The sequence below is a fragment of the Falco punctatus genome (assembly GCF_963210335.1).
Source record: "Falco punctatus genome assembly, chromosome: 6".
Taxonomy (NCBI): Eukaryota; Metazoa; Chordata; class Aves; order Falconiformes; family Falconidae; genus Falco; species Falco punctatus.
The window spans coordinates 8,770,720-8,797,951 of record NC_137585.1 but is presented as its reverse complement, the minus strand read 5'-3'; the positions used below and the strand labels follow the sequence as shown (position 1 = coordinate 8,797,951).

Sequence of the window (27,232 nt, the reverse complement as noted above, 5' to 3'; positions counted from 1 at the left end):
TGGCACAGTGGCAGCAAGGTCAGGAGTCATGCTTACTTTAATTCCTCTTCCTAGGTGTGTACCAGATATGTTACACCCACCCACACCATCCCAACCCAGGCCCTCACAGTGCAGGCACAATTGCTGGACTGTTGTGATCCCTCAGTCCATCTGTTGGGGTGCAGGACCACATGCGGTCAACTTTAATGTGGGCTGTGTCCCAGCTGGGGACATCCTTCCATTCAGTGCCCAACCTGAAATATTGGGCAAAGGCAGGAGCTATGGTGTGACAGTTCCTCTCCTTTCCTTTATCACATATTTGGGAGCTCCTCTACACCTTTCTGAGGAACGATGTGTGATTGTGGGGACGGAAGGTAAGACAAACAAGGAGGACATGACCCAGCCCATCTATGGCTATCATCAGACCATGGAAGGTGCCTTGTCTTGGCTAGTAGTGGGGGTGGCTCTCCAGGCAGGTGCCTAGGCAGTACTCTTTCTGTGGGATGGTCTCAGGATGCATCATGTACCATGTCAAGATTGTGTTTTATCCTTCCAGAAGGGACTTCTCCACACCTGTCACAGCTTCAGGCTACCACTAACAAGCCATACCCCTTCTGGCAGCTGGGTATGCCACCCCACAAGACAAAATGTTATAACTTTCCAGTTTCAACTTGATCCTTTGGCTCTCTGAATCCCCTTCTTACCCTGCAATGAATATAGGGGCAGGGTGGAGGGAATGGAGCCACGGCTGTGCCTGAGGGCCCTTGTTAGCTGCTATAGCTCTGCATTCTCACTCCACACTATGCTCAGCCCTTCCTTTCTCACTCTGATTTTGAAAGACGCTGTCTCTATGTCTGCCTTCCACCAGAGCCTTCCAGCTGCCTCCCTGGCTGCAAGAAAAGCCCCCATCCTAGCTCCACACACGTAACCACAGGCAACTAGCTGTGTATATGCTCCCCACTGATTACCGTTCTCCTTCCTGTCTTTGATTGCTTCCATTCCCTCTCTCCCACCCAAGACCCATAATCTCCTGGTGCTACTGTTTGTGTCACACAGGGGCTTGCTGCCTACCTCAGCTACAGACAGCACTGTAGTCAGCCAGGGCTCGCTCCTCTGCAAAAAGAAATGAGGAAGCTGATTACACACACATGCATGCACACAGGGTGCACGACGACTTTTCCAAGCCAGAAAACTCGGAACCCAGCTCCCAACCCCAGAGTAGGAGGGAATCTGCAACCCACCTGGCTGGTAGTAATCGTAGACTTTGATGCTGGCTGGTTTCAGGTTCTTCATCTGAATTACTTGTTCCAGTTGCAGAATGAAAGTCTGAGATTCATCACTGAGCTTGGGGGGGTGGAAAGAAATTAGCAAGGAGGGGAAGAAAGAAGTCATCGCATCTTCAACTCCCCTAACTTGAATGTTTTCCTGCACTAAATCTCTAATCCACTAGAGGTTCTGGATTTTAGAAATGGAGTATGTGTGAGGAACAGCAAATGCTGACCAATGACAATGAAATTGGGCAAACTTTCTCTTCTCACAGTTTTTCTGCCAGTGCTCTTTTCCCCATGCCAATCCCAGGCTTGGGCTTCTCACACCGTTTCTTGTGCTCTGGCCTCTTGCTCTCACTGTGCCAAACCACGTTTGTTCTCACTTACCTTCTCCAGATAAATGTAGACCACATCAGCTTTCACTTCTATTTTCTTAATGATGGTTCTGCGCTCCAGCTGGGATAGGAAACAATAACACAAGGAAATCTGTGAGCACTTTCCTTAGGGCTTCCCGACCTGAGGGACCCACTGTTGTTTTGAAGGGATGGTGTGGAGCTGGTCTGTGTGTGGAACTGTGTCTTTCTCACACATAAGAGTTTTAGTGGTTATATCTTTGGTAGTCCCTCCTGGACGTGCCTTGTGAGCATCTCTGGGATGCTGTCTGTCATTTAGAGGAATCTCCCACTAGAGACAAAAGACCTTGTGGATAGCACATAGGACTGATGTGGTGTTGTTCAGCAAACAGGTGCAGGCACCAGTAAAGATTCTTGCTACCTCATCTCACTGACTGCTAGACTGCTCTGAAAGACCTGCTGGAGGGTGTACAAACAATTCATCTTTTAGTTTTATGGCTCCATTGGAAAAAAATAACCTTTTTGGCTAGAACTAGAGTCTAAGAAACCTCGCCTTAAAATTTCTGGCAAAAAAATGCTGGTGTTTGGCACATGCAGCAGCACATTTTGTTCCTGGCTGAAGACAGATTAGCATCAGCAGGAGAAACTGAACCACCTCTGATCTCCTGTAGCCAACCCTTGTGAGGCCTGCATGGAAATGAAGAGGTTTTGGTTCAATTACAACAGAAAAGGGCCCCTGCTAATTTAGTTGCCTCATGGCCTGAAATGAACAGCACCCAGCAGGAACAAGCAGGTGGGACCTATTCACTGCAGCCGCTTATTTTTTTATTCCAAAGTCCTTACCAACATCCTGGACCTGGGAGCCAGGACAAATCCAGACAGCAGGGAGACCTCCAGGATCACCATGTTGGATGTGACTCTGCTCCCGATGTAGCTGGAGAAGAAACAGTCAAAGGATCTGACTCTGTGGGAATAGTGCCCTCCCAGCTCCCATTCCCTCCACCACCATACCCTGTGTGCAGGACCCTGAGCCAGGCAGCCCACCTGGGACTGGAGACATAGCAGCTGCTGCTCCCTTTCACAGGAGGTAGCCAGCACCTTCCTTTCCCACCCCTTTCACCCACCAAATTCACCCTCTGTCCTGTCCACCCCAGGCGCCGGGCTCCTCCATTGCAGCCCTGAGGCTTTCCCAGCTGCTGTTCCCAAGCACAGTGGGTCTTGCTGGAGAAGAAAACAACCCTTGGGGTCACCTGGCAAGGACGCGGACGGTGAGGACGCGCGCGTTGGCCTGGCTGCAGTTGGTCAGCTCCGTGTTGACACGCAGAGTGAAGGTGACAGCAGCCCGCGGGGGAGGCTCGTGGTACCTCAGCACTGTCTGCAGGGCAAGGGCCAGGAGGTGAGAAGACAGACCAGGCACGATCTCACACAGCGAGATGAGGCAGCGTTCTCTACCTCTCCTCTCTCCCACGCTCATCCCAGCACTTCACCTGAGCCAAGACACAGCCGCTGCCGTGGACTTGCACTAGGAACTGCCCTGGGACCTCTGTCAGTGCTGCCTGCTGCACCAGCAGCCCCTTCTGGCGGTTGACTTGGAAAGTCTTCCCGAAGCCCCTCTGGGACTTCACCCTCACAAGTGCCTGGCCTGATGCACTGAACGTCCTTGCTGCATATTTTGCTAAGGCTTGCAAGGCAACAACCGTGTCCTGGAGAGGGAGAGACAGTCACACTTCTGAAAGCATCAGCTCTAGTGAAGCAGGAAGACCTCAAGAGGACTTGCCCTGCCAACCTCGGGTGCAAAAGAACATCAGTCCACAGGGAGTTACTTGTTACCTGGGTGGAGGCAAAGCCCCCATAGGCGTTTTGCTGCCGGGTCAGCCATGCCACAATACCAGCTGCAGTTGCCATGTCACTTGCATGTACCCGTGGCTTGGAGAGGTATGCCAGGAGCACGTAGGCTGTCAACTCTATGTCCACTGCCTGAGAACCAGGCCAGAAGCCCATGGAAGCTGGAGAGCTTGGCTTAGGGCTCCAGTGGATTTGTCCTCCTGCAGAAGGAAAAGGAGCATGCAGGCTATCTGAAGAGGACATTGGGGGTTCACAGTAAATAAAGCCCAGTGTGCTTTCAGGGCTCCTTCAGCTCATTCCCTGTGCTCAGGCCAGGATTGCTTTCTTCGGTGTATGCCCCAGGACTTTATCTGGTCTTCGCTCACAGATTCCTACCTCCTCTCTCAAAAGGATCTTGAAATCCTCCAGGCTGAGGAAACTCTTTCTGGTAAGTCACTGTCATGGTTTAACCCTAGCTGGTAACTAAGTACCACGGAGCTGCTCTCTCTCTCCCGCCTCACACAGAGGGATGGGGAGGAGAATCAGAAAGGAATGTAAAACTCAAGGATCAAGATAAGAACAATTTACTAATTGAAATAAAATAAGACAAAAAGAACAATAGTAATGATGACAATAACAGTTATAATGAAAAGGAGGAGGAATGGGAGAGGAATGCAATCCAGAGGGAAGGGAGACAAGGACACCAGTGATGCACAATGCAATTGCTCACCACCCGCTGACCGATGCCCAGCCAGCCTCTGCACAATGATCAGCAGCCCCAGCCACCGCCCCCTCCCTTTATATACCGAGCATGATGTCCCATGGTATGGAATACCCCTTTGGCCAGTTCGGGTCAGGTGTCCTGGCCATGTCCCCTCCCGGTTTCCTGTGCCCCTCCAGCCCTCCTGCCAGCAAGGCCTGAGAAACCAAAAAGTCCCCGGCCGCGCTGTTCCCACACCAAATCCAAAACACAGCACTGCCCTAGCTACCAAAAAGAAAATTAACTCTATCCCAGGCAAAACCAGGACACTCACCCTCACAGCTTGTGAAATAACTTACTATATTTTCAGTCACACAGTGCAGTTACTGCACAGATACAAGGAATATGTACAAATACGTAAGTCATCTTTAACCACGCTAACTGGGCATACATTACTCCAGATCCCAGCAGGTGAATGGGAACTATTACCCCAACCAGCAGTCAGCACCTGATTTGATGGCCTGTTCCTCCAGCTTGTACAGCAGCTCCTGGGTTATCTTATAGTCCCCAGCCAGGGCGAAGGCATAGGCCAGCACGGCCTCTGTGTAGGTGTTGGTGATGTTGTGAACTGCTTGCTGCAGGCAGCGGAGCGTAGTCTGCATCAGCTTGCCCTGCAATGGGAGAAGAGACCCATGCCAAACCCTGAGAGGGGCAAAACAGGGGGCAGGGAAGCTCATTCCAGGGAGCTGGACTATGTCTTCCTGATGCAGCTCCAGAGAAGCCCATAAATCACACACTCTCTTGAGAAAACAGGCAGTGCAGCCCCGGTGCGCACTGAGTGCCGTGTCCACCAAACACTACCGCATCATGCCGGTTTTACAGCACTGTCTCTTTTGAGGAATGACTTCACAGGCTGGCCAAACATTGGGTCCCTCCCAGCAGCTCCCTACCTGTTCCTGGCCTGGAGAATGCCAGAATTACGAACTGATGTATCCCCATAGCAGTGACCAGGCGTGGAAGCATACAGGAGAGCAGGAGGGAGTGGGAGCATGCTCACCTTCAGTGGCTGACCCAGCTCCAGCAGTGCTGCAGCAACGTATGCCCCCAGGGAGATCTCATCATCCACGCTGCCCTGTGAAGGAATGCACCTTTCACCCTCTAAGTGGTATCTGGAGGGTGCAGGCAGTGACTCCCCAGAAGGAAAAGCATTACTTTCCCCATGCTCCCCACTCCATACCCTGCTCTCTTTAAGGCTGCTTGCATGGGTTGCAGGAGTGGCTTTCCAGGATCCTCTGGGATCCCACAATCTTTTGCTGTCACAGCATCTGTCCAGCCATTCCCCAGCTGTGCTACCTGGCTTGGTCCTCATTTACCTTTAGGGAGGAGTGAAAGATGCTCCCTTTGGTGGCAAAGCAGCCACTGGGCAGCTGGTTTTGCTCTAGCCAGCGTAGGGCATCCTGGACATTCTTGTCATCTACGTAGATGTATTTTCTAGCTTGGCCAAAACTCTTGACTACAAAAGCTGTCAGCCTAGGAAGAGGATGAGTTGTGAGGAAAAGAGAAGCACAAAAAAGACAAAAAGAAGGTCAAAGTCCTCCTGGTGCTTGTCCCTAAAGTTTACGCTGACATAGTGGGGTCCAAAAAAAGTGTCATTTTCATACAGAAAAGGAAGCTAAAAGTGGAAAAGGTCCACAGGACCCAAGTGGCTCCTCTCCCTCAGACCTGGCTCCACAAAGGCACTATTCATGTACTACTGCTTTACTCCGTAGTTTCACAGGTTAAAAACCTCTTACCCTCTCTACTTTTACCCATTGGACTTCACCTCCCCCAAATACCTAGAGATAATCTTGAACTACCCATTTTCTTCCTCCCTTCCTTTCCCCATTTCTCCCAGCCCAGACACCACTGGGTCAAGCTGGACCAATGCAGCTCTTTCTCCCAAGGAAGGGCCTCCCTGGGGAGACTGTTTTTTTATTGCTCTTCCCTGATCCACCTCCAGTCAGTATGTACCCCTCTTGGCTGCTGGGACACACCAGCAGTAGCTGGTATTGTCTGTGGGGCGACAGCAGGGCTATAGAGACAAAAAGGGATCTCCTGCCCCCCGGGAGCACATTTTTGATGTTCCACTTTCCCAGAAAATCTGCTCCCCTGCCTCACTGTTTTTTCAAGTGCCTCAAGTCCCTCAATCTGTCCTCCTGCCAAAGAGACCCTGAGGTCTCCATCCAAAAGAAGGAAGACACCTGCTATCAGCTTTCCCAGGCGCATTAGCTGCTCTGGCCCAGACAGAAAAAAATCAAGAGCCAGGGGTATTTGCAGTGCTTACCAGGTGTTCCCTTCTCCATCCTGCTGCCCAAAGACACTGTAGGACCCATCTCGGTGCCTATAAAGAAGCTGCATCTGGTACCCTGGGGAGGTGGGAACAGTAATTCATACAACACAGTAACACAAAGGGTGCAACATCAACTGAGTGACCAGAAGGGCAAGAGCTATTGGTAGGTAGGACACAGGGGAAGGCAGAGGAGCAAGGTGGGTCTGTTGTACTTGCCATTGCGCAGGAACCCTGTCGCCCTCTCCTTGATCTCAGGGGACAGCTGCTTCGTCTTCTCCAGGTACTGCAGCACATAGACAATGGGGGCAAACAGCACCATGTTCTGCTCCCCACAGCCGTAGGGCACCGGCACCAGACGGTCCAGGTTCTGCAGTGCCGTCCCCATGAGGTCACCTACACAAGGGTGTAAGAAAGGCAGCGTGATCTCAGGTGCTTCTCATCCAGGCAGTGTTTTCTCAGCACAAGAGAAAAACACTGGAGAGAGGAGGAAAGAGGAGTAAACAAGAGTGCAATGTGGACAGTGGTGGCTTTTGTCTCTTCTCAGTCTGGCATGATGATGCAGGCTGACCACACTATGGAGTCCCTGAGGAACTTTCCTTATCAGCTTTTGCAGTCTGAAGGACTCCAGCCACAACAAGTACTATTTGTAAAAGGCTATGAGCAGAGCTGCAGTTGCTCAGTGTTGTGTCAGACAGACAGACAAATATAAAACCACTTAGGGAAAGGCTGAGATGTTTCTGCTCTTTAGCCAGGCCTGTTCTACTTGACCATATGTCAGGCATCAAAATGTCAGTAAGCCAAGAGAGGTGCTAGTCAGATGGTGTGAAGGTGTCCGTATGTCCTCCAGCCAGAAAAGCCTTGTATTTGGTTTCCTCCTTTGGGGCTCTGTCGCATGACATCCATGGCTGCTTACGCCAGGCCTGGCTTCATACCAATTCTGGCATGGGGACAAATGAGCCGAGTGTGAAGAAGTGTACTGAATGGTAAGTATGTCTGGTCCTAGTAGCCTCTCCAAAGTGTTCTTTTGCAACTTAGTAATGCTGAGAAGGATTTCTTCTCTCCAGGAGCTTCTGTTGTTGAAGTGAAACTTAAGAGGGAGTCAAGATTGTTATGAGTTTTCCTGATTCTGTATACAAAGAACTAGCCAAGGTCCCAAAGTCCCAGTAAAAATAAGGGGCCACAGTCTCTGCTCCAACATCCTAGCTAGAAAAATAAGGATTATTTTCCTCTGCAGAATTTTTTCCACATGAAAGCCTAAGTGCTAATCCAAAAATCTGAAAGCCTGGTGTTGGCAAACCTTGCAGAGAATAGAAACACAGCATCCGCTCTTTTGAGCGGTTTCACGTCAAAAAGATCCCCTGACACCATCACCAAGTTAAGCCTCGCTCATCTGTATAGAGCAGGTAGCGAGCCCACAGCAGAAATCACTTACCTGAGACGGAAATGGAAGCCCTGGCAGATCCCTTCACTACATTGTCAGGTAGGCGAAGGGACACAGCTTCTTCAGCAATGTTTCCTGATAATGACAGGATAAAGGTGTAGCGTGAAAAATCAAGCCAAATGCACCTAACCAGAGGGACAAGTGTAGCACGGGTAGATGGAACGCTGCCTACATCCTGCTGTCACAGACTGCTCACCACAGTCCGTCCCAGTCATCACACCAAGCTCCATTGCCTGGAAACTTTCCAGATGGTAAGACATGAGAGCTGCTGGCCAGGCTGAGGGCTCACCAAGCTTCACAACTCAATTTGTTACACTTGTAACCGTTGTCACCATTGGTCATCGCTCAGGAGGGGGACATCCTGGAGAGTGCTGGAGCAGCCCTCACTGGTGACTACCAAGCCCCAAGAACACCTGAGAGCTGCCATGTGGGAAGGAGACTACAGAGTAGGATTTTGCCACCTACACTTAGTGGCAAATTCATTAGGACAGCACATGTGGAAGTAATATTTCTTGCTCTTTCCTGTCTAATAGGAAACGAAATTTCCTACGTGAAAAATCACTGGAAAACATGCTTTCATCAGACCTCCCACAGTTTAGTTCTACTCTCAGGTCCAGTTATTTCAGGTTGCAGAACCCGTTCAGGCTGTCCACATACCTCCTCTCGGGCACAAAAGGGAGATGTAAGACTTCTCCACCAACACACCTTCTGGCTGCCAGGGCAGGAACATGAACATGGGACAGGAGAGACAAGAATATACACAAAATTCCCAAACAGCAGCAAAATTTCAGAGCAAGTTCAGGTCTGACTTCAGTGGTTAGTCCCCAGGGCTGTCAGGGACTCCATCCTCCTTACCTTTGGCAGTCTTCACTGAAGCTGCCTGCTTCACTGCTCAAAAGAGCAAGAGCAAGCCTGAGGAACAGGGCTTTCTGGTCAGTAGGCATGTACCAAAGCTCATGTGCAATGGGTGATGGAGCAGGGAAAGGTACAGGGAGAAACATAGACATGGTGTATGAATGCAGCTCAAGAAAGAGTACCACAAGAAGGGAACAGACTGAGCTAGGTCCTGGGGGGAACAAGGCAAACTGAGCCACAGCATTGGTATGCTAATACTGGCCCGAAAATGAGGAGAGAAAACCATTTAGCCCCAGGAGCAAGGATACGTGGGGAGAGAAGCGAGCCTGCTCTCGTACTGACCCGGACCAACAATTGTTTGACCACTGTATGCCTCCGCCTCACAGTAGATGGCAAGGTTTTCCTGCTCCCACACCGTGATGTGGTGTCCAGTACCTCTATCCTCACTGTGATATTCACAGTCCCTAGGAATAAATTGAATAGAGCTTGGTTTGTATACCTGTGGCCAAATGGAGTCAACTTGCTTTAACTGACAGTGGTATGAGATGCTTCAGGTGGCTGGTCTTCATAACCTCACTGGTTTGGCTGGTAAAGATGAGCCAGCCAGTACTGATGGCTTCTTCAGATACTCTAAGCATGAGGGAACTAGGTAATGCCTCACCAACCATGACTTCATTGCACTACATATGGTTGTAATAGAGTAAGTTCCAGCAGCCCTTCGGACCACGGTGTACCCTTCCCATTGCATATGAAGCACGGCAGCAGCCATACAAGGTTCCCACACACGCATCCACGCAGCCCTTTCCACCCCAGCTGGTCCCACAGCCCTTTCAAGAGTTTTCCACGCCACCCATTCAGTTTCTGCCCTCCCTGATGACCCTAAGAAGAGAGAAAGAAAGCAGACACGATGGATCGCATGCTTGAACCACTAAGAACAGACTCTGAGATCCATAAGAGGCAAAGCTCTGCCAGCTTCCCTGGACATCCTATTCCCTCTTGTTTCAGTTTTAGGGTTCCCCATCACTGCTTCCATTTTTGCTGCCGTACCTAGCTGGACCGCTGTCACATTCCACGTGAAAGTCTTGGACTCCTCTACACACAGACAGTCCCTGTCCCTGCAGGTCCGGCATGGCTCCACCTGGAAGTCTGGGGATTTAGCCAGGGCCACGTGGATCTGAGGGTATGACAGATGCAGGCAACTGGTGACATGGGTTGGCACAACATATTCTAAAATGAGAGGGTATGGTAGGTCTGTCCCATACAGCGCTACCTGTGGCACAGGCACACACCTGTACACACTGCTGCAGGTAGTTGAAGACAGTAGCTTTCAGCAGGAAGGTCTCTCCTCGGATGACAGAATATGGCAGTGTCACATCCACAAAGAAGGGCTGCACTGTTCGGAGGCTCGTGGCTGGAGCAAGGCCAAATCCCCTCCCAGCCAAGCAGAATGTCTTGACTTTCCATTCTGCAGCAGCAGCAGGCACTGTGACCAAGACGCTCCTGCTGCCGTTGGAGCTAAGAGGAAGAGAGCATTTGCATGAAGAAATTCATCCAACTCTGCTCCAATGGGGAGGGCTCATGGCTCTGGGTGAGGGATGTTACGCAGGTCCTCATGCTCAGATTAACTTCTGCTACATTACCAATGACTTCTGCTCCAGTGGCTCACAGCAAGGCAGCTTTCAGCAATTTGCTCCTTAAAGCCATAAACCATGCTTAAATGCCATCAGTAATGGCTTTATACCCTTCTCCTGAGCAAGACACTGCTCAAGCATTCCAGTTCTGTACATTCAATCAAGAGCATGATGTCAGTCAACAAACAGCATGATGTTCTGGAAAGCAGCAGCATTGTAGCCTCCCGAGTGCTGATTCATCAGACTTAATCTAAGCACTGTGGCAACAAGGGCTACAAATTTGGTGTGTCCACCAAATTGAGAAGTTAGGAGAGTGTACCCCAACGTGTGAAAAGAGGGTACTTGGTGGTATGGTCTTGAAGGGTATTGTTTTTCTCTAAACCTGTGTAGACCAGTTCTGCACCTCAAGGTCTGCTAGTTTTTCAGATTGACGCACTACAAATTCAGGGAAAAGCCAGAAAATTCACATGCAGACCTCTCTTTACACCTATGGCTGGACTTCTGCAGAAATGCAAGTCAGCCAAGACTTAATAACAAAGGGATCATCTTTCTGTCCATTTGTAAAGTCTGGCATTGCTTACCCAACAGAGAACAGATTCCAGATCCAAGTTTCAGGGAAATAGTGGTGAAGTCTTCCATGGGTGGTAAATTGGGTTTGTTCCTTAGTGATTCTTTGGTCTTCTGTAGGAGGCCCCCCTGAAAGAAAGAATGAGTCCCACCAGAGTAGGAGAGGTGAACCCTGCCAATGACAGACAGCCTAGCACCGGTGCAAGAGGCAAAGCACCCAGCAAGAGAGACACGGGAAGAGTCTAGCAGAGGAAAACACAAGGAAGTGGGCTGATTTGGTAGGAGAGGGAAAACAGGAAGGGAAAAAAGTGGTAAGAGGAGAACCAGCTTGCAGTGAGCTGGTTGCAAGTTTTCCAAGATTTGATTAGACAAAGCACCTTGCTGACCTGACCCAGAGTTGGTGTTAAAGAGACTAGGGACCCTCAAAGAGCCATTTGAACCAACACTTCCATAATTCTGTGAATAACAATCCTTTTTGCTTGTCTGCAGAAAATTCACAGCCCTCTGCAAGCGATGGTTTAAATATCAGCAGGCATCTGTGCCAGCTCGGTGTGATCATCTAGTGCAAACCAAGACACAGAGGAAGGCAGCCACTGTCCTTGCAGCCACAGGTGGGGGACAGAAGCCGGCTCTCAGCACAGCTTGTGGGGTGGTCAACTAGGAAAAATCCTGGCCCACACTTGGGTTTGTCTGTGCCAGGAAAGGGAACGCCATCTTTTAATGTCAGTGAACATCCAGGTAGTGACAGTCTTTAGAGCCCTTTTTATAGGGACTGGGTCATTCCTGCCAAGGCTGGTGGACCAGGCAGTTAGGCTGTGGCAGCAGCACCTGTTACTCCTCAGAGAGCCAATATCCACCACCAGCAAACCCCAGAGATCAGCGGGCTCTTCCATCTGAGTGACCTCATGCCCCCAGTAGGCAGGAGGTGCAGCTCACCTACGGTTGGCTTCCTATCCGCCCGATGAAAGCATTGAGATGGCTTCTTGATTACAAGGTTTGAGAAGATTTTCAGCCCCATGTTCTGTTAGGAAAAAAGGAAGTCAGAGAAGGCAGAAAAGCATCTGCGAGTGGGGAAGAGTGGCCACTGCTCCCCAAAATCACTCTGACAGGACCAGGACAGCCTGGTGCCTGGGCAGCCCCGAGCAGCAGTGGCCCAAGCAGACACAGTGGCACAGCATGGCACAGCCTCCCCAGTCCCTTCTCTCTCAGGAGGTCACTAAACCACCTTCTGGGGGACACTGGGGTGTCTTTCTTCTCTCAGCACATTACCAGTGGCTAGGACATAAGAGAGGTGCCAGTGTCCTGCCCTGTCCTCTCAAGCACACTGGAGGGAATAGCTGGATGTAACCTGCCCTCTGAAGCCATACAGAGGTGTGACGGGGGGCGCAGACCCCTGTCAGCCCACGAGGCTGTGACATGGGCCTGTCCACAAACACAAGAGACTTGTTCCCCTGTGCTGTGAAAGACCATCCTAGGAGGTCTCTACTGCTAAATAAAAGAGGACAGGGTCTGATCCCTGAGTCCGAGGCCAACTGGCACTGCCTGTCTTGTGTCAATGCTGCTTAAAGCTAGTTCTTTCTAGAGGAGATCTGCCTTAAAGACACCAAGAAGTCTTCCTGAGAACAGCCGAAAACAGTACCGGAGGGCAGGCTAACAACTAAGCCATGTCAACGGTCTGTGTTCTAATGCTTGGGGGTCCCTCCCTGTCTCTCTCTTCTCTAATACTGTAGACAAACAGTACACAGCCCAGGACCTCATTCCCAAGCCCAGAAGGCTGGGTTTTGCTGGTCCAGGATCTCCTCGTCTTGCTTTATGTGTCTGTTTTGGGGAATACAGGTGTTCATACTCGTAGTGGAATTGTACATCTCTTGAGACAGCACAACGAGGTCAGGACAGGCAGCTGGGGCTCTCTGGAGAACGCAAGGGCCTTCTCAGGGTGCTTGGGGTGACAGATTTATCAGATGCTCTTAATTTCAACATCTCTGGGAAAAGTGATTACCCAGAAGAGGTTAAAGATGTCAGGCTGAAAGGAGTGCTGTGGCTTCCCTCGTAGCAGAGATGACGTGGACTGCGGCTGAACACAGTGATCTGAATGCTCTTCTACTTGGGCAGGGTACCCATGTCGGTAGGCAGCAGGGAACAAATCATAGACCTAGGGAAACTCATAGGCAGGGAAGAATTGGGCAAGGAGCAGATACCTCCAGATGCTTCCCCCCACCCTCCCCTAGCATACACATCTGTTCCCGTCCATCTCCCTAGGCAGCCCCTGCTTTCTCCTCCACACAAAGACCTCCCCATCCATTAGCCTCCAGCTCCTCTTGTCACGGCCCCTGCCTCCCCCAGCTCATCCATCACTCCTAGGTTTTTGCCTGGTTGCACAGAAACTCACCGTTTGGCTTGTCAGCTCGCTTTCTGGTCTCATGAAGAACATGTTTCCATCCACCGCCTGTACTGCACACAGGGAGCCAGGGGCTGCCTGCAGCTGGAGCTGCACTGTTGACCCTGGGTGGGCTTCTTTAGCTGGGAATCCTACCTTGACCTTGAGCAACAGGAAAGGAAATATGAAAAAGAGAGAAAAAAGGGTGAAGACGCTGGCAGACAGGCGGCACAGACAGAAAGAGAGAGACCAGCTGGAGTCTTCCCTGCTCAGCCACTGCTATGAACAGAAATCACTGCTGAAGCTTTCCTGGTCCCTGGGCACTGTGCTGCAGACACCCCCTCCCTCTCTTCTTCCTGGTTCTCTCTTTGAAGGATCTGAGGGTGTCCTTCCTTCAGGCCTGCTAACTCCTGTTTGTCAGCTCTCCCTCAACCGCAGGACTGGGTCTCACCTGGTTTACAAAGCACAAGGCAACATCAAAACGGATGCTGTCAGCCGTTATCCCTCCACTGGGGAAGATGGCATACACCACTAAGGAAGGTGATGGGGTGAAGTCAGCAGTGAAAGTCAAAGGGATGGAGAAGGAGCCCTGCAACTCTGAGGAAGGAAAGGCAGAGTGTTTTCTTCACAGCAGCACCAAGATCTCCTTCTGCCCTCCTTCTTGTTTCTGCTTCGTAATCCCACAACGTCAAATTATTTCCTGCTGCTGGTCTGTCTGCCCTCTCCCTCCATTCTCTGACCCCAGGTGCTCCATCTTCCCACAGGTCCTCCCAGTCTCTCTTCCCATCGTTTCCTTCATTCTGTCTTCTTGGCCTCCTACAGCTGACAATTTCTTCCTCAGCCTCCCCGTATCCTATTCACTGACTGCCCAGGACCTATAGATTCAGGGAATTTGGAAGAAACTCTGGCAGCTCTCACTGTCCGACCCAGAAACCCACGGGGCACAATTGTTTCCCATTGTCCGACTGCTGCAGACTTACTTTTCAGCTTCCCAACCTGGACATTCCTCTGGCCCCTGACAACAATTCCAGCCTTCCCAGTGACCTGTGGGAGAAGGGACAGGGGATAAGCAGACTGCTGTTTGCCACCAGAGTGTAGCCACACTCACCCATGTGCATCTTGCTCTACTAAGCCTCAGACATAAACTGTGGGTCCAATCCAACCCCACACCTCGGGTCCAACAGATTTGCAGACATCACAGTGTGGGAGGAGGAGCTTTCACATGTGAGATTCTGGTCTGGTCCGTCCAGTTAGGACAATGGATGGGTAGTGGGTTGACTGGAGATAAGCGAGAGACAGTTAAGGTATTTCCCCTCTAGTAGGAAGGTCTCCAGACTAGACCAAAATCCGTTTCCACTGGGCAGCTGTTTTATAACCAGAGTGAAAAAGTGATCCCCCATCCAGTTTTAAGAGTCTGACAGCAGACTCTGGACAAGACACTTCCCGCTGCAGCCTTGGCAGAGATTAAGGGGGTGATGGGCTGCAAAGGCAGAAGGTTCCTCCCATCCATGGAGGTGACTGGGTGGCCAGAGCCCAAATACCAAGATCCCACTGGGGCCAGGCTGAGGTCTACTGGGTGTAGTGTTTACCCAGTTCTCAAAGAACAAGTTTTTTCCATCAGCTCTCCATGAATGATCTAAATTACACCCTCAACATTTCCCTGGAGTCTGGTCCCATCAGTGCAGCCTTTCTCCCCGGGTTCTTTACTACCTTTACTCACATAATACGCAAAACTTATACGGTTGGTGCTTTCTCCCAGGTCATCCCGACTGAGCATGAAGGTCACCTGGATGTCCTGCTTCATCCCACAAGGCAGTGTTTCTTCTGGTGGGTGTATGTCCAGGAAGCTTTTGGTTGTGGCATGGAAGGGCTGCAGGTGATGGTAAGCGTTTGCGTAACTGAAGTCAGTTTTTCGAGGTGCGTGTGTGAGATCCTCCAGTGTGAACCTTCCCTGAGAAAGGACCAGAGACACACAGAAATCAAGAGTTTCATGCTTCAGTGCTTTGTGAGGATGTCATCAGCTTGGTTTGGGAAAGGCTGTTGCTTGGTGCCTTCCTGCTGGCTCTGCACAGGCAGAGCGGGGGGGTGTGAGGGGTTGGGGGTCGGTGGGGCTGCAGGGCAGGGGCAGGGAGCGCTGGCAGAGCTCAAGGATTCTCGCGTTCTTGTACGCAGAGGTGGGATTTACCTCCAAAGAGACTGATGAGCTGTTCCAGGCAGTAGTGTCCAGGCTGAAGGATGCTATTCCACTGCTGTCTGTGATGTAAGTTTTGATAAACCGATGCCTCATGAACTTTATCACAAGATAAACTTTTCTGTTTTTCATACCATTTCCATAGTGATCCTGAAGCTTAATCTGGTGACAACAGGGTGAGGCAGAAAAGCCAAAGTCAGATATTTCTTCCAGTGTCATACCCAAAACCTTCCTCCCTCTGGCAAACATAGTCTCCTGTGTCGGTGGCCTTAACTTCACTCTGTCCCCAAGAAGACAGGAGACCTATGAAACTCCCTCATCTCTAAAGCTAAGCTGAGAGTGAATAAAACCTGTCTGCTTCAAAAGGTGTGTGTGGCTAGACCATGAGGAGCTCATCTCCTAGCCAACAGCTAAGTCTTCCTCGCATCCCAGCATCTCTGGTAAGACATCACTCATCACTCTCAGCAGAAGCTGGAGATGTAAAAACATCAGGGAATCTGTAATGCAGAAACTGGAGCCACACTGTCAAGTAATGTAACACACTGAAGGTAAAGTACTCTGTCTAAGGAACAGAAAATGGTTTGGGTCAGCACAATTTACTAGACACTAAATTCTTTGGCAAATGATGGGGAGGGAAGAAGCAAGGGGTAAAAATCACCTTCCCCTTGTAGGGTACTCCAGGGATGTAATATGCATTTGGTGTCTCAAACGCTGCCCTTGCAGCTGTCCTGGAGATGAGGATTTGGCTGGAGGTGTTGATCTGCACCCCTGTTGGAATGCAAAGCACAAGGGAAGCAGGGTCATGTCAGAGGTGACCAGCACACCCTGTTTAATCTCACTTTGTCACTCCCAGCCCTTCTAAGCAGAGTATCTCAAACTTCCTTCTCGACAACAGCACCCTTCAAGGTTTGGAGGCTGTTCCTGTGGCAGCTCCTGCTTTAGCTAAGATATTTCCAAGCTTCTTTGCGGCCTCATGGACCATGTTCCCAGCCCCACCTCATCAGCCTGCTGCTGTAGAGTAGCTTTCTGTGGGCACAGCGAGTTCCTCAGGCAGGATTGCTCTCTGTGTCCTGTGATGGTCCCAGCACCAGGTGGAGGAGATGGGGAAGTGTGCCCATGCTGTCCCTCACACCCCCAGAATGGTCCCTCTTGCCCTTGCACCTTCCCTGCTGTGCCCCTGGGTACCTGTGCCCATCTCCAGGAGAGAGGCTTCTGCATAGAGCTGGCTGTCCTCCTCGCTGGGAGCCAGGTTGAAGACTGACGTGCTTACAGAAGGGGTGAAGCACCCCTTGCTCGCTGTCTGCAATAGGAAGTGGTAGGTATTATTCAGAGCTGGGGAGAAGGGAAGGAGTAAGAAGTACAAGGTATTAGTCATCTGTCATAACTGCTGACTGCAACAAATCATAATGCAGGCTCATATATAGACAGATATGGTTCACATTTTAACTCCTGTATTTTCTATTTTATATGCATGAATATGTGTCATTCATATTGCAGAAATGTAAAATAAAACAGGCATCACAGTTTTATCAAAGCTACAATGCTGGCATCTTTCCAGCTTTAGTAGAAAACTGAAGACTGCACTAACTGGATCACAGAGCAAATACGTGACTATTTTAATACATGTAGCTAGAAGAACTGCAGAATCAAATGAAAATTCAAAGCAACAAATCATTTCCAGAACTGGAAGATTATAACTACCATCACAATTCATAACGACAAATCATAAAGTATGAAAAGTTTTCAACCATATGTGTACAAGAGAGGAGCCCAGCTATAAAATACTTTGTTAGGAATGGAAAGATGTCATAAGGAAAATATAAAAATATGCAATATATAAATGCACAACAAGAGAAAATAAAGTATAAAAGCCACTGTGTGATTTGGCTATGAAATTAACCATGTCTCCACCATACTTCAATGTCCTTGTGCAGTTCAGGCATAGATTCACCTTAACATGGTAATTTTGCACCTGAGAAATCTCTATTAATTGTTGTTTCTTACACTGCAACAATTTCTGGCAAGGTATAGTTCTTTACAGAAAAGAGCAGAACTCTAAATCTTTCTGTGAAATTTCTCTTTTCTTATATATATCTTTTTTCCTTAACAAGCTAAGCAACAAAGAAGAACTTCTGAGGGTAAAGGCTTCTCAGTTGGTCTGGGCAACAGTAATTGCATTAATTGAACAAAAGCCATTACTTATTAGTCTAATATACATTATAGAGGTTGGCAAACATTCCCTTCATAGCAGTTCATCCTGTTGACTCAGCCCTCGATACTTAGTCCTGTGTGGTGCTCCTTCACTACCCATGTATCTTCCAGGATTTTACTCACCAGGCCACTGTATTCCCTACAGACATCCTTGCTGGTGTTTCGGGGACGCCTCCTTGCCTTCTGGCACAAAGTCACCCGCATGGTCCCTTGCACTGCTTTCCCATAGCTGTACCTGCAGGGAACGCACCAGGGGAGCTGCCAAGCAGAGGCACTGTGCGCCTCGCTGAGCACACTGCTCCACACAGGTGGCCTTCCTGACAGAGGTCTTAATGCAGCTGATAAGCAGGCAAGCATAAATGAAAACACAGCACATCATGTACTTGAGGAGTGCAACAGCACAGTCCTGCATCCAAGAAAGCTCAGACAGGAAAGGACCCACACTCGGAGGCTCTCCCACTTCGGGGAGCCCATTGCCCCAGAACTGCAGGCACGCCTGAGCTGATGTGTCCACGCAGCATGGAGCAGCACCCAGTGGAGATACTAGCTCAGGTGTAAAAGCAGCAGAAATCTGTGTTGCGGACAGCAAGTGCATGGTATAGCAGTAACAGAGCTACAGAGTGACCTCAGACTTGCCTCACTATGGGCTTATCTCATGATCCAGATTCTCGTCTCCACCATCAGACCTGCTCTGCTGTTTTTTGCAAGGTACAGCGAAGTGTGCCCTTGCCAGGGCAGAGAGTTCACCTGCCTGCCCAGCTGCCTTTCCCTGCTTTGACTCCTCTCTGGCTTTCCCTTTGGAGCAATGCTCCTGACAGTATCAGTAACAGGAAGACATCCATGGCCCAACCTGAGGATGCAGAGTGCTATATTGTTTTCTACTAGAGAATCATATGGTCTAATTTTAAATGTCCCAATTAATGAGAAATTATGTCAGACCAGCAGCAGAGACACCAAAAGTCTCCAGACAATCGAGCCCCAAATATAAATGAGCTCACCCCCTTTATTTGTCTACAAAGTGCTTTCCAGACCACTCTCCTCCCTCCTTTGGCTTATACTGTCTGAGGTCATGTCTTCCTTCACACCCTCATCTGCTCAGTTTTGCTAATGACTACATAAAATTAGAGAAACCCACCTGCTGCTTCTAAGAAGGTAGTAAGTTCAGCAGCATGTAAGCGAGAAGGAACAAAATAACCTTCTAAAGAAATACCAGTTCCTGCTCCTTTACCTCAGCAGGTCAGTCCCATATCAGATAGCTGCTTTTCCCCCCGTAAGGTCTTTCAAGGCTGGACACACACAGCTTCCAGAGCAGGATATCATATCATTTGCCTGGGACCAGTCTCCCTATAGCTGCATGGTCTCTCCCAAGTGCGGCTCGTACCTCTGCCCCACAGAAGAAACCATCAGTTTGACTCTTGCACTATTTGGGATTCTTCAGAAGGAACAACTGTGTTTGGCCCTTCTTGATGGATTCAAGAGATACATATGGAAGGAAAGACAGTTTTGATGAGCTCTTTCCTTTCCACTGAACATCTTCCTTACCTGCCACACACACGCAGCGGGAAAGTTTTATCTGAAGCGTAAATCCGAGCTGGTCCCTCGAAGAAAACATCAAACTTTTTCAACACTGGAACAAAACCCACAGAGTTACTCCATGAAAGGCAACAGCTGACTTAGACATGGGAGCACTAAAACGAAGAGTGTGTTCATCTAAGGCTGGAGTTCCATGAAGGAACATATTCATGAGTGAAAGCAAGGACTAATTAAAAATAGGGAAGCCAAAGAAATAACCCCCTTTTTTCCCCCCAACATATGAACAGTCCCGCAGAGGTCTTCAGTATATTCTTACTCTGTGCCAGCTTAGTTTTTAGCAGACACCTTCTCCAGGAATCTCCAGCACAATCTCCCTGGTGTCCATTTCTGATATTGCCTACTCTATAGAATTACATTTAATCCTGGGTTTCAGACAGTAAATCTCAGTTTACAATTTTGGGGTATATATTGTTCTATTATATATTGTTCTACAGACAGAAACAAGCTATGTTTTCCATCCCATTCTTTGTTCTCCAACTCCATCTTACCGTGTTCCTCCACCTTAAAGGTACTGGACACTTTTGGGTTCACCACACTGATGGTGTAAGTCCCCAGGGAGATTTTGGCAGCTAACTGGAAGGAGAGATCTGCAATGCCCTGTTTTGGTTTCACATCCAGCCACTGGCCAATGCGGTTTTGGTTTGGGTCCTGCAGTCCAAGGGTAGGAAAGAAGAGGCAGTCGTCAGCAACACCTGCTATTCTCTACCCAGAGCCCACTGGATTCAAAGCTGTTTCAGAAATGTCAGAGGTTTTCCCAGGTTCCTGCTGTTTTTTCCCCAGATGGTGCTGAAGTGGCCTGAGTGCTGGAACACCAACAGAGGCGAACCCAACCCACCCAGGGTTACTTTACTCTGTACTGCCACTGAAAAAGAAGGTATGAAAGGTCCTGACATTTAGACTCTCCAGTCTGAGACTCTCCAGTCTGACAGAAAGATGAACTGTAATTAGAGTTCATCTAAAGGCTGGCTAGTGTTCCTGAATGTAGAAATGGCTGGAAGCTGAACCACTTGGATCATCAATGCTCGTTAACAAGAAGCGTGTGGAGAGAGTATGTGTGTGCATGTGTATACACAGACCCTAAGAAAAGTAACTTGACTCAGTAAGACAGCAGCCTAGGCATTATCCATACTGAAGTACCTTTCCTCATAACACCTGAGGTGTCTGAAACACCCACCTGGACTTCCACCATGGAGTACTGCAAAGCAAACAGACAGCAATGTCAGAAACTGGCATGACATAGCCACTCGCATACAGACTTATCTCACCCACCTAGCCCGTCTGCTGTGACAACACTGCCAGCCCCAAACATTACAATACAAGGAGCCTGATCCTACCAAAACAAGGAGAATGTCTTTGAAACAATAAGGAAAAGATGTAACATAAAAATCTGTGCTATTCTTCAAATTTGCCTTTTGATCCCTGAATTTTTAAGATGCACTTTGATAGATACTCTGCAACTGTGAAAGCTAGAATTTCTCATAAAAAAAAAAAAAGGAGGAAAGTAGAAAGACTTACAAATACCATCATCCCAAGTTCTAAAATATTAAAAGGTATCACTTTTGTAATATAAATCCCAAGAATTAGCAAAACTGCATCACTTAAAGGAAGAATACACCCCACGTTTTCCTGTAAAATCCCTGCCCTAGGAGGTAAGGCTCGGAGATGTGAATTACTGCTGACTGCAGCTGACAGTAACAAGGAGGGACAAAGAATGACATGCTTCAGCCCTTCCAGGCCTATTAATTCTCCGTTTGTTCTTATATCACTGCAGCTATCAGCAAGGAGGCAGTAGTGGTGAAGGATGTGACTTGGGAGCACAAGGCATAAGGTGGCAGGAGCAGGGGCTTGGGAGAGTAACTGGCCTGTAAACAGAAGGCCACATGTAATTCACATTATTCATCATCCTAAGCCTCCGCGCAAGTTATCGTAGGCAGCTCTGTTTACACTGAAACAAAATAAAGCATGCAGGTTTACTATTTTTATAACTTGAATCTAATGTCAACGCTAAACCAAAACAAGTTCGTGAATGGCACCTGTGTTATCTCTAACCCATCTAATTTATAAACAATATACTATAGCTGTAATTCTGCAATGCATTCAAGCCTCATAATAACTTTGGTTAAACATGACCTCTTTTGAATTTTCATCACAGCATTTTTCACAGTTACAATGCTAATTTACTTACACACACATGGATGCCAAAGATTTACGGTCAGATATCTTCATGAACCAATTGTAGGCACGGAAGCAAATTTATTGTTTATTATCTAACTAATATAAAAGACTTCTCTGTTGGGAGGAGAAAGGACCGTGTGATCCTAGGCCACCACCAATAGCCCAAAAAGGAGGCAATTAAGTCAGCACAATGAAGCCAGAAGGATCTCTCCCTTTATTTCAGTCTAAAGGGATTTGATCCAACTCACATGTGCCCTGCAGTATTTATCTGTCATGGCATAAATTCCTGTTGGCTCTCCTTAAATTGCTTGAGGACAGAAGAATGTGAAATGGCTATAGTTGCTGGCTGCAGGTATAATTGCTTGCCACAGAAAGATGCTAGCCTTGCAATTTCCTGGCTAGCATATATGCAAGTCTCTGGCAGCTTCTCACTCCCTTGACATGGGGAGAAGGAGTTACTGCCAGCAGCAAGTCAGTGTAATTTTTTTATACACTTTTCTCTCTTTCTCTTTTTTTATGATCACTTCGTGCATGTCCTTTCCCATATCAATTCATTTTTCTTAAAATTTTGCAGATGTGTCACAGCTGGCTTCAGACCCTACCGCCACCCTTAGGTGCAACACACTCTACAAAGCACGGAGCTTTCCAGAGCTGCGGGAGGGGAGCTTCAAGTCTGGCCGAGTCTGCACACAACTTGTCCGGTAATTGTGCCTGAGGCCAGCAGCCCACAGATGTCCCCAGAAGCCCTGCCTGGTTTTTGGCAGGGGGGATAGGTGCACACAGCTCCTGGGCTGCCCTGTGCTAACTCAGCTCGCAGGGAACACTGGCACACTCCCCAGATACCATCAGCAGTGCCAACCCTCCCACCATCCCGCAGCCGTCCTGTGAGAGTGACAGCATCGCCGCCGGCAAACGGGAGCTGCTGTTCCAGTTTAGTTTAGCAGAGGTTTGCTGTTGGCCGCCCTGGGTGCTGCAGATATTGAGAATGTCTCAGCTTCCATGGCGTGAGGCTGGCAGAGGAGGCAGAACTGACGGAGGGAGCCTGGAGACTTCCTCACCTCCACCTAAGAAGAGCTTTACCTTGCTGTTAACGGGAGCAAAATCTTCAGTCAACATCACAATACGGAATTTCACTGAAGGGAGAAAATGGAGAAGAGCATATTATAGAGACGGAGCACTTTCGGGAACGGACTTGCCCTGCACTTGTTGCAGCCTGAAATCACAGCTCCCCACACAGCCCTACCGGCAGCCCCACACCTGCCCTACAGCCCCCCCTTACTCACCACCTCTTCCCCCCAAACGTGTGGCAGTAACACAGCACCCAGACTCACAATAGGGTCTCTCCCATGGGCTACACCCGGAGTTAACCTTGCGTTTCCTTGTCTGCAGTGTGGGCAGACCAGTCCTACCCCTGGAGGAGAAGACCACGGGCCAGCTCTGCTCCTGGAGTGTGTGAGACTGACCCTTCCAATCCCTTACCGCCCTGAAGACATAGTTCATGGATGTATCACCCCAGAAGGCGGCAGGCAGCTTCCTCCTCTGTCCCCATGGAGGCCACATGGCACAAAGCAACCGGCATGCCACTCACAGGGAATTGGGAACAAAGTCCAGGAGGTCATGGCAGGGGAACTGTTGGGGTGCTCCATGCAGTGCTCACCTGTCTGTCCTGGGCTATAGATGGGTTTATCCATCTGGATGAAGGTGCCTGTGCCAGCCCTGCGGATCAGGACTTGCTTCTCTTCGTTTGCACTGTAGTGGCCGTTGGAGATATGCAAGCGGACAGTGCCCACCTCCTGGCTGCCTGGAGGTTGGGGTACCTAGGACACAAAAGAAGAGCCACCAGGTCAACAGGCAACAGGAGAGGACAAGATGGCATCAGAGCGGTGCTGCTCTCCTCGCTTCTGCTGCACTGAGAGGCCAGCCTCTTGTCTTACTCTGAAGGCCAGCACAGGGTGTCCCCTTAGTAGCTGAGGGCTGTGTCTATGGAAGCACAGGGGACAATGCCTTTGCACTTGGGAAAAGCCTTGGACAAGAGGAGAAGGGAGCCTGTTTGGACGCAAAAATTGTGTCTGCCCCTTCACAGAGCCACTGTAGAGCCTGCATGGAGTGAGGGGGAAAAGACTTAACCCAAGGAAATAAAAAGTCCATAATGACCAGAAAACTTCCCTGGAGTGTGTGGGACATGGAGGCACTCTTATTCATTAGTGCAAAGCAAGAAAATAATGTTCATGAGTCTGGCAGGTCAGAAAGACTTGTGCTGAGCTTGTGTGTACACCCTCCCATGTTTTCCTAGTCCTCCAGCACATTTTCCAGCCCTTAAAGAGAAGCTTGGAGGGAAGCAGACAGCATGGGAGGCTGCAATGAAACGTCAGGCTCTTCCTGCATCATGATTCACAGACAACACCCTGTGACACTGCACCCTTCTCAGAAGAGAGAATGAGACTTAGAAGCCATTTGGGTGCTTCTAAGCACCTCCAACCTACTCAGTGCTTTGGTGTCTGGCCAGGCAGCCTTCCCTCACTGTGCCACCAGAGTGGATTGTGAGGCACCCAGCAGGAACACTATCGTGCAGGCAGACAAAGGCAGGGATCAAAGACACCATGCTCCCACTAAATGCTCTCCCTGACTTTGCATCCACTCCTTCCCATGCCCTCTCTCCTATCATTCTCTGTTTCTCTGGTGAGAGGACTCATGAGCCAAAAGAGCATGCTGAGAGCTGCCAGTTAGAGCCGCCAAGCCTGATCCTGACCTGAAATTTGGAGCACTCGAAGATCCGGTTGTTCCTGACGACTTTGCGATAGAGGCTGAGGTTGCCGGATGGATGCACAAGAGTTAAGGCAACATGACTAGGCTTCTCCACCCCACGGAGGTCCAAGCACACCCTCTGGGAAGAGGGGTAAGTCAGTGCAGCTGGAACAATGATCAGGTACCTCCTGTAGTGGGGAAACAAGACATCACATCCTTTGAATAGTCTCACCCACTCTTGGCACTAATACTCTATTATGGTCTGAAGAAGCAGGAGAGTTTACCACCTCTCTGGGTGCTGGAGTGAGAGGGACAGATTAACAATGACAAATTAACAATGATGGTGTGAACCTCTCACAGGGGTGATGGGAATTATATAGTTCATTTCAGATAAATACAAGAGAAATGCTTTCAGGTGACCTTAGGTCACATAGGCGTGTACATGGTTTTGGACAATGCTACAGTAGTGCAGAGAAACATATACAACATATCGCTGCTTCTGCAAAGGGAACCATTCTTCAGTGTTCATGGAAAACACAACAGTCCAGCCCCTCACAGAAAAGAATCCACCCATCTTGCTTTGAGATGACTCCTATACTACCTTGGCAGCAGACTGGTTCCTGCTCAGTCATCCCCAGCCCTGCAGCCCTCTTCTTTCGCTCTTCACTTTATCCTACATCTTTCCCTTCAGCCTGCCTCACACTGCAGTCCCTCACTATTATTATCCCTACCACCAGTCCTCATCTAGTTCTTCTATTGCAGCAATATCCATGAGAGAGGTTCCCACCTTCAGGAAGATCCTCTGTTCATAACAAGGCTTGTGACGTGTTGCATACCCCCTCATGTCTATCCCTTCCAGGGATGACTTGCAGTGTCCCACGCTCCTTCCCTGCTATCCTGGCCCCACCCTCAGCATCACAACTATCCATCACCAGATTGTTAAATGGCACTTACGGTTGTGCCACTATCCCCAGGGTGTAGAGCAGGCAGCTCAGGAGGAAGGGAGTCCACATTTTCATGGGAGGCCTTCAGAGAGGTGGTTTCCTGTGGAGGGTTGGTCAGGAGAGGAGGTAGGGCGCAGCTTCTCTCCTTCCAAGGTCTCCAGGCCACAAGCTGTTGTTGCCGTTTCTCCCAGGAAGCAGAGAAGAAGCCCCGAAGTTTCTTTCCTTCTGCTTCATTCCTGTGTTTATAGTGCTGCAGGCACAGGGTTGTACCGTTCAGGATGTTCCCCAGCCAATCGAAGTCTTTTTGGACTCTAGCCTCTCCGCTCTCCTACTCCCCTGTGGATGGACCAGCATCATTCAGACAAATTTGCTTTTTATTTTGCTGAGCGACAGCCTGTTTCCCGTTCACTGCGCTGACCCTGCTCCCTGTGCCAGCTGCAGCCCCAGTCCTATTGTTTTGCCTCCAACTGGGTTGTCCCACGACCCCTTGGCACGTGCACTCAGCTGCAGCTCACGGTGAACTCCTGTGGTCATACTGGCCCCGAGTTTTCTGAGTCTGTAGCTCCCAAGGCAGGTCTCAGTCTTGAACGGGAGACCAGGCTCCGTACAAAATAAGTATATACGCATAGTGCTCTGCTCCTTTGCAGAGTGCCGCCTTACCCAGGAGGAAAGCACAGAGAGCAGGCAGAGCTGGAGTCGTCGCTTTATCTCTGTCCTACAGGTATTTCAGTTTAAAGAGGGAATCGAACAGCTCCAGTTCAGCCCAGCTATATCACGCAGCCCTCTGTGGTCCAGTCCAGGGCCAACCTCCACACACACTGACTGGTGGAAATGAGGGTTGAATATTGGTCAGGCAGGTCAAAAACTGCACGGCTCGAGTCCCACAGGGTTTTCTCTTGCTACCAAGAGGCTGTGGCTCTAGCCCGAGGTGATGGGAACACACGCTATCTAGTTTGGGAGCTTCTTTACACATGCTAATTTTATACCATGTTAGTCTACTGATTATACTGAACTTTTCCCTGAATATCTTACCATAAGTGAAAAAAGCAATCTGGTTCTTGAAACTACTTACTCTTAAAATAAGGAAGCTCTTCTGTTTTAGTGTAACAGCCATTTCATACCAAAATGCACACTGATTTATCCTCCAGTACCAAACCGAGCTCTTAAACACATAGGGCCTAGCAATGTTTTCCTTTTCTTTAGAGAAGACTGAGGCATTAACAAGGAAACTAGGGTTTGGGCCTTTTTTATTTTTAAAACCACACACACACATATACATGGGCAGATACAAATACTCTTTTTTCTGACTCCCGCCCCCCCAGCTTTGTTCAGCTCAGAGCTGCTGATGCCAGCGGCTGAGAAGAAGGTATGAGCGCACCTGGATAAACAAGTGAGCAGGAACCGGAGCAAGAACATGAATCACTCTCTGACACTAAGCTGCCCTTTGTTTCTTTCCATGGGTCTCAAAAAGTACAGGCAGTGCCTGCTGAACAATCCCAGCTGACATTTGTTTGTTGGCAGTAGGTCTGCAGCAGTTCCAGGGGACAGCCAGCTCCCTTGTAACAGCACAGGAGCTCACAATGGCAAAGGTGTTGACAGCCCTGGCTCCTACTGACTCCAGCTGCCATTTTGTGACAGCAGATGCATAAACACCCCTGAATTTCTGGACTTAACACTGACTGGAAACATACACCCTGAGCCATCAAGCCAGTCCAACTCCCAGACAATGAAGCAGAATGAAATAAATGTTGGAGCAGCAAAAAACAAAGTCGCAGGTTTGGTGTACACGGTTCATCTGACTTAGCCCCATCTCCATCTCCCATTACCGGCATGGCGACCAGCTGCTGGTGGCCGGGAGGCACTCAGGAAGCAGGCACATCTTAACAGGGCTCTGCACCCACTGGAACGTGTGGCAGGGCACACGGTACCTGGCTGCTGTCTTGTGCTGAGATCCCTCCCCAGCGCACAGACCCACTCACCGCTTGGGCCAGAGACGGGCAAGGGGCAACCAAGGAGCGAAGGCTGGATTTGTGTCCCTGGAGGCAGGCA

General features: G+C 49.4%; 1 protein-coding gene across 1 annotated transcript; it reads right to left on the bottom strand.

Annotated features, from left to right (window-relative positions):
* Positions 1-737: 737 nt before the first annotated feature.
* LOC308065703 (alpha-2-macroglobulin-like protein 1) lies at positions 738-25,258 on the bottom strand (the record flags this gene model as incomplete). Its single annotated transcript, XM_080391903.1, has 34 exons — positions 738-1,323; positions 1,635-1,703; positions 2,444-2,534; positions 2,851-2,975; positions 3,088-3,303; positions 3,431-3,645; positions 4,633-4,795; positions 5,182-5,256; positions 5,498-5,654; positions 6,448-6,529; positions 6,670-6,846; positions 7,886-7,969; positions 8,552-8,606; positions 9,092-9,213; positions 9,797-9,923; positions 10,039-10,264; positions 10,962-11,076; positions 11,884-11,968; positions 12,947-13,099; positions 13,337-13,486; positions 13,776-13,921; positions 14,305-14,368; positions 15,045-15,275; positions 15,510-15,677; positions 16,174-16,283; positions 16,701-16,815; positions 17,850-17,961; positions 19,269-19,353; positions 19,808-19,967; positions 20,494-20,514; positions 22,575-22,627; positions 23,152-23,311; positions 24,244-24,427; positions 25,194-25,258. 34 exons carry the CDS (start codon positions 25,256-25,258, stop codon positions 754-756), a joined length of 4,731 nt encoding a protein of 1,576 aa, XP_080248029.1. The 3' UTR covers positions 738-753.
* Between the last annotated feature and the right edge of the window lie 1,974 nt (positions 25,259-27,232).